The following is a 7,500-nucleotide window of genomic DNA, read 5'->3' as shown; positions in this document are numbered from 1 at the left end:
TGTCTATTCACGGGTGATATGGGAGTTTATTTCTGTCTTAAACGCATACCTTATGTTTATTATTAATGACAAGCCCTTTATGCTGCGTGAAAAGATTTCAGGGCAAACGCTGAAAGCGTTTGCCTTTCAGATTTACAATACTCTGTCGAAACAGACTGTCATTTGTTACGTTTTTCAATGCATAAATTACCGTACGCTCTATTCTAAAAAGTACTTTTGTTCACATCTGCACTCGAAAAGCAACAAAAAACAGCATTTCCTGTTGAAACAGCGCACTGAAAAATGCTGAACATCACATACAGCAAAAACAGGACATGATCAATGTTTTAGCCAGAACACCGATGTACTACTTAGCAGAGTAGTGCAGAACCGAAATAGTCCAGAACCGAAATAGTCCAGAACGGAAATAGTCCGTGAAGACTAGTGGATCTTGGATTTGAATGATATAACCTGGCAAATATTCTTTTAGTATTGAAGAGATCTGGACAAAATTACCCTTCTCTCCTCTTTTTTCTCTAACATGAAAACGTGCGTCGCCAAGTCGAACGGCTCACACCCTCGACTCCCGAGACGTGGATGCACACCCACTGGCAGACAAGTTTTGCGCCATATTAGACAAACGGAGTCTTATGGCCACAGATGTGTGTGCCGTGTGGTATAGAAAAATATTGCACCCTTTTAAACAAATGAAATCTCTAGTGTGTAGCCTCAAAATTGTGTGGTGTGCTCTATAGTGGAAAGTTGTGCTCTTTTAGACAAATAGAATGTCTCTACTATATGTTCACTGAATTGTTTGCCGTCTGTTGGAATGTGGCGCATAGTTAAGGAAATTTAAGGTTTAGTATATAGCCGCCAAATTGTGTACCATGATTTAGCAACTCAATGCAATCGATGTCTTATGTGGCAAAAAAGATTGTTTCGCACTCCGTTAACTTTACGCCTTGGAAAAGGAAGGTCCGAAAATACTTCAGCAGGACAGCGAACGAGAAAGAGTGACCAAAGGACGCAGAAGTTTGACATTTAAACTCTTCAGTAAGATAGGGGCAATCTCATTGACAATATGATAACATTGAAACAGGTCAAGTAAAATATTTCACAAGCTCTCACCAAGCAACTAAAGAATACACTGTATAGAACAAACCCGCACATATGTATCCTAACAATATGAAGGGATCTACCCAGTTGCGCACCAAGTGGACATTCGTCCGATTTATCTAAGTCTAGTTAACTTTAGTGGTAGATCAACGTGCTCTTCTAAACACAGGCGCTCTCCCCGACTGGCTCCTTCCCGACTGGCTTCTCCCCGACTGGCTGCGCCAAAAGAAGGGACTCGTAGCTAAAGAAAGGTTCAACGACAACGTATGTCTATTCCGTTGTCTTGCCATACATCATTGTTTGTTAGCAGACTGCAGTACCGCCAAAGCCGGAGAGGTCGCCATCTCCTTTTTGAACTTGGTGGCTCTAATACCCGCAATCGAAAAGACAAACCTAATATAGCTCGACAAAATCGAAAAGCACTTCCACACGGGTATTGGTGTGAGGTAGGCAGTGGTGAAAGTCCGGCGTCTAAAACTGCAACCCGTCCACTATCCCAATACCTTGACAATCAGTAAGTTGGAGCAGCGAGCTTCCTATATCAAGAAGATCCTCAACCTCTACTGGTGTTGGCATTGCCAAGCCAGCGATCCTGCACCAATGTCAGTCACGGCGATTATACTGAAGCGGTCGAAACACAACTATCAGCTTACGAAAAAGCGTTTCACTCGAGCTGCAAAGTGAATAACCTCACCACTCCTGACTCCAATGCGAAAGGCAGCATCGCCGCCTTCGTAAAGCCAACACGGACACACGCAGTGTTGTGCGGTGGGTCCAGGCTGCTCCAGTCGATGGAATGGCCCACCGAGCAGTATTTCAATTTTACGGCTGTCGCTTGGCAAGGTGGTTCGAAGCTTTGCGAGAACCCAACGCAAACCTCCTGTAACGAGAAACTCTCGTGCGAGATCAAACCATTCGAGACGCCGGAATCGAGATCGTGGTTATGTGGAAGTTTGAACTACTCCACAAACAAGGCCTAATTTCAAAACCGATAAATGAATCTTATCTAGAAGCCATCGCGTGCGAATTTCAAGCCTATGTGGACAGAAAAGCTTTCTCATTTATAGCCGCCCTATTCCTCCAAATCGAACACACAGCTGGCTCGCTCTCTTCAAGTAACTACAATATACATTTTTCTGGCAATATTCTATAGATCAAATTTTTCTGATAGAGCGCATCGGCGGGGTGCATCCACTTCTCGAGAGCCGAGAGGTGTGTTACTCTTAGACGTGCGAATACATGTTTATATTATAGGGTACAGAGGAGGCAAAGGTAATTTTTCCAGTCATCTGCAATACAAAAGGTTATTTTTGGCAGGTGGTATCATTCTAATACTAGAACCGATACTGTGAAAGTTTTGACACAGAACATATTTGTTTATAGTGGTATAGTGGACCATCTGGTTCGGAGCCGCCGTTTTAATGAAACCATTTGCTGCAATTCTTTGCAAAGTCTTCGGCAATGAGTGGTATTGATTGTCCATGAATAAAGGTTAAGGTGATGTTGATGATTAGAAGTTTATATAAAATTTGTGGATGGCTTAAATGACGGAAACGTTACACACTGTACTTAATTAGGAAATTATAGAATAATTATACATGGGAGAGAGTCATCGATACATTTGTCAGACTTCTAGTAGGGATGAAGATTACACATTTTGTAGCATAACATTATTTTTATACATAGATGTCGTGCTCAACGTTTATGCTAATAATAATAATTGGAACTTGCTTGTTTAGTAAACAAGTTGCTATTGTAAAATTGAAGGCAGTCTTAATATCATTTATATTAATGACATATATTGTCCTCAGACACCTTTATGGTTTCTTAACTCAATGTATATATTACACACTGATTAACTTTTGTGCTTTCTATACGTACATAACTAACATCGCTCAGCGTTGAGTTACATGATTATGTTTCTTGTTCACGCAGTTACATTGAAATCAAATTGAGTCTTTGTAACAAGTTGTGCTAGAGTCTTGGCTAGTGAATTGTATTTGTGTTTATGTTTTTAGTGGCTTGTAGTTTGGCTTTGTCTTACGCACATTCACATCAACTTGATGACGCTGAGCGTACGTACAATCTTATTATTGAACTTTCTAAAAAGGAATGTTGTAATAGTATCATCATTCTACAAGGTTGGTTAGAATAGTGTAGAGATTACTTGTCTAACTGTTGCTGATTTTGAGCTGCAGCAAAGAATGCCTTGGGGCGTATATGCCAGCTAAATGGTCATTTGCGTCGTGCTTATAACATTCACAAGCAAGTAATTGATGAAGCGGAGAATGTTGTCGAGATGAAGTCTGCTATTATTAAATACGGTAATAATTGCTATTTAAATAATATGCAGTATTTTAGTAATATTGGTAATATTTCTTTGACATTATTTAGCAAACGTTCAGTGTAGTCTGTGTCTGATGTCAATGGGTAATTGGTGCGGTGCTGTAAGGCATATTGAACAAGTTCTTACTATCACAAGACAGGATGGACCTGATGCTAGTTTTGAAGTCGCCGATGGTAAGTGGGAGAGGTTTGTAACGAAATATGTCATTTGCCAATGTGTTTGTGTGTGTGTGTGTGTGGGGGGGGGGTAATGAAATGTTGTGCGGATGTTGCAGTGATATAATTGTATTTCTGTATAGCTCTCTTGATGTTGTCTAAGTGTTACTTGCAGTTGAATGATGTTTTTCAAGCCACTAGAATGGCAAAAGAGTGTGTGTCTATTAGGAGATCGATTTATGACCCTCACAATTATTTAGTAGCAATTGGTCAGTGAATTTTGAAAATGTCCAAAAAAAGATGCTTTCTATTGGATATGTCCTTAGCTACCCAAAACCTAGCTTCTTGTTATGGCTATTCTGGAAAAAAGAATGAAGCTATTAAACTGTATAATCAGTGCATTGGTGTATTGAGGACAAACTTACCACATACGAAAGAATATTTTTGTTTAGGTGAGCAGCGCTCGACCTCAATGTTGTACGAGATTATATATCCGTTCATTTCAATGTAATTGCTATAGCTTTGCTTGAATTCGGAGTGTACTATTATAAGAGCGGCTTGCCACGCGAATCGGTGTTTTGGCTTGAGCAATCTATTTCTGAACATCGGTTGCTTCATTGTAAAAGTCAAGATACCTTAGCTATGTGTACGTGAAATTTGACATCAATGTACTCTTGTTGTTCGTAAGCATTTGTATAATCAATTTGCAGCTTTCCAATATATTGGATTGAACTATTTGGTTGCTGGTGATCATGAAACTGCGGCAAATCTGTTCACAAAGAGTTTGTCCAGTTTTGTACAGGGATCTATTGAATTCATTAAAGGTAAAATAAGTTTGCTGTTTTTCATCACACGTGGAGCCACATATTCTTGTCTTACTTTCGCAATGTTGCTTTATAGGTTTGTCTTTGCTGGCAATTTGTCTGCACGGGCAGACAGATTATAGTGAAAACTTGCAGTTGTGGTTGCAGATTCGTAGCATGGTTATGAGAAATGATGCAGTGATGTCAGAATCAATGGCTAGCGGTGAGTATTATATATGACGATAATGGTTAGTTAATAAAGTATATCTCATTCAAGGAGTGTCATTATGTGATTATTACTCATTTGTCTGTATCTCTTATATTACTTTACTTGTTACGTTATCTCCACTTGTAAATGTCTCTTTTATCTTTTGTTTATGTATGACATTGATCACGCAAAGCTATAAAACGTTCCACGGCGTTTAAGACATTATTTAGTATTTGTGATTCCTCTTTGTAGCTTGTTTCTTCATTGGATCATGCCTTTGTGGGCTGTTGCAACTGAGAGAAGCAGAAGCAGCATTTCTTGAGTCAATTAAAATATATAGAGATGTAGCACCTGCAGGACATCCTGATATGGCCACAGGTCAGATTCTTTCTATTGTAAATGCTCATGTGAACTGCAAATGACTTAATGCTGCATGTTTTACTTACACTGTAGATTCTTAACTAGACTGTAGATTCTTTCTATAAATGTGCGTGGTGCTTGCAATGTTTCTTGTCACACGATTACTTTATCCTTTGTTATGGATGAGTGCTATACTCAATTGTTTGCCAACAACAGCATAAATATCCATAGATTTGGCGATATTAAAAAATCAATGTTCTTTTCTGCTTTAGACACCTAGGAAAAGTGACAGAAAAGGAAAGTATGATATCCTACTTATTGCAAATAGCTCTGTAATGACCGTTTCTTAATATTAATTGAAACTGTTGCACTTTCGTAAGGGTACGTCCGTAATTACCGATAGTTTTGGCAGAACGAACGAAGTCCAAAGTAACCAGACCCCACCACCCACCCCCTTAAAAGAATTTATTGCCACTGCACCTATTTTTAATATTATATTAAAAGTATAAAAAAATTGTTTATTTCACACACAATGGGCCGTGCTCATAGAGCTATTGCCTTCATTATTAAATATACCACGGAAGATACCGTCAGCTGTTCAGTGCGTATTTTGTTTGAATAAACACTGGTACAACCAAGAGAACTTTTAATATTAAAGGAAGTATTAAAGAGGCATTAAAAAATAAGTAGACGCAGTACAATGCACAGTACAGAGCAAACATTCACACTGAAGTATAATAGTTTACTTCTTACTTGGGCGACCTCTGGCTATTGTGTGGCCCTCCTTCTGCTTATGCTGGGTAAGTTGATAGTATGATGAAAACACTGCACCACAGCCATCAAAGGTACAGCGATAGCAAACCCGTTTACTGGCAGATTGGCCCAGTGATGAAGCACCAGTGCCAGTTGCAGCTCTTTCTTGAGCACGCCTCTCCTGAAGTGCATGGCGGTACTGGTTGCGGAGCTCGACAGGATGAACCAAGTGGTATTGTCGGTCCTCGTCTCGCTTTGATGAGAACACGTACTTTCAGCCGAACCTGCACAGCGACACGGTCTTTAAAGGTAAGGCTTCGTCAATACCACAGAGTTTCTTTCCAGCTGTTTTGGCTATGGAGCATTTCGTGAACGTCAAGAAGTGACCTGGCTGCATTGGGTTAGGGGTTGGAGAGAAGAGCTGGGCGCCACAGGACCGCTCAACTTACCGGCTTTGGCAAACAGCTCCCTGCACGCACTACCGCTTTGTGAATATACACCCTTCCACAGGCGCTGCACCTTGTCAAAGAAGGTTTTCCTGTTTGCTCCACATGGCTCTAGAGTCCACATTGCTTCAATTACAGCGTAGTTTTCAGAGTCAGCTGACATAGACTTCTCGAAGAACGGTTTCTTCTTTGCTAACTTCCCGAACAACGTCGTCTGCACAGACATTGCGTTCACGGAGTTTGTTACATTTAAGTCCCGGATGTTTTGGGGAGGTTAGCGAGCCGCACTTTCCACCTCAAATCTCAGCCTTCAACAATGACCCACACATATTACAGGTGTAATCTCGTCGAAATTCAGACGCAGAACCTCACAAAGCACGCGTACCATCATCGTCAAAAAATGACACTTCCGCGGCACAGCCCATGGCACGTGCACATGCTATCACTAACAATGACATGTTGTTCAAATGCTCGCATGTGGTACACGTGCAGTCTGGTGTTGCGCACAGGGTCGCGAGCAAATAGTATGACTAACGACGAGTTTAATACGCGAGTCGCTTCCACAAAGTAGAAAATAGTAGACTGATCGTAATTCATCATAAACTCTACTACTGTACTATTAGAAATCAATGCATCGACACAGGAGTCAATACTTTTTCACTCCGCCCTGGCCCCCAACCCACCACCCAGGTTCGAAATAATTTCGTTCTGCGAAAACCATCGGTAATTACGGACCGCCCCTAAGAACACAACTTGATTATATGCCAATACCCAATTAATGACTGAACTATCTCAGTCATACAGCTACTTATATACTCGTAGCCATACATGTGCACACGGTTTGCACGTGTATATCACATGCATAAGTCTACGCATGTGTACGCACTAAGGCTACCATATACACCATACAGTCAAACACAATGCAATATATTACATTCCTTTTCTAAAATTTTCTTTTAACTTGTCAAAACTCTAGTCTGTTTGGCTTACGCTTCTCTCAAACTGGATAGCGCCGCAAGGGAACCTCAGTCATTTCCAAAGGTCTAGGCTGTACGTCTGTTTAGGTTCGAGTCATTACAGGCTGGTTGGCTGACGATGCTTGTTGAGACTCGTTCTCTAGTAGAGGAACATCAGCGGTTAGATCCTGGGTATCAGGGACCAACTCCTCCAACTCATTAGAGACACTTTGCTGCCATGCTGCTTCTGATGATGATGGCCTCGGTGTAGGAATATCTGTCTCTATATCTGTTACTTCATCCACTAACTCTCCATCGCTAGCTTGATCAATGTCCCCCAACCTTTAACTTGATCACAAGCGAGACGAATAGGTATA

At 40.8% G+C, this 7,500-nt stretch overlaps 1 protein-coding gene across 2 annotated transcripts in view; it reads left to right on the top strand.

The window, feature by feature from the left end:
* LOC134187892 (uncharacterized) overlaps window positions 1-7,500 on the top strand; it is a 16,478-nt gene that overhangs the window by 1,165 nt on the left and 7,813 nt on the right. For both annotated transcript variants that reach the window (XM_062656065.1, XM_062656064.1), the window contains exons 3-11: window positions 3,114-3,236; window positions 3,294-3,419; window positions 3,490-3,615; window positions 3,741-3,866; window positions 3,924-4,049; window positions 4,118-4,243; window positions 4,308-4,421; window positions 4,498-4,623; window positions 4,861-4,986. In XM_062656065.1, coding sequence (XP_062512049.1) covers window positions 3,114-3,236; window positions 3,294-3,419; window positions 3,490-3,615; window positions 3,741-3,866; window positions 3,924-4,049; window positions 4,118-4,243; window positions 4,308-4,421; window positions 4,498-4,623; window positions 4,861-4,986 — 1,119 coding nt within the window. The remainder of the gene's footprint in view (window positions 1-3,113; window positions 3,237-3,293; window positions 3,420-3,489; window positions 3,616-3,740; window positions 3,867-3,923; window positions 4,050-4,117; window positions 4,244-4,307; window positions 4,422-4,497; window positions 4,624-4,860; window positions 4,987-7,500) is intronic.

Source organism: Corticium candelabrum, chromosome 12, assembly GCF_963422355.1.
Source record: "Corticium candelabrum chromosome 12, ooCorCand1.1, whole genome shotgun sequence".
In the NCBI taxonomy this organism is placed as follows: Eukaryota; Metazoa; Porifera; class Homoscleromorpha; order Homosclerophorida; family Plakinidae; genus Corticium; species Corticium candelabrum.
Note: the sequence above shows the minus strand (reverse complement) of the source record. Positions and strands in the feature narration are given on the sequence as shown.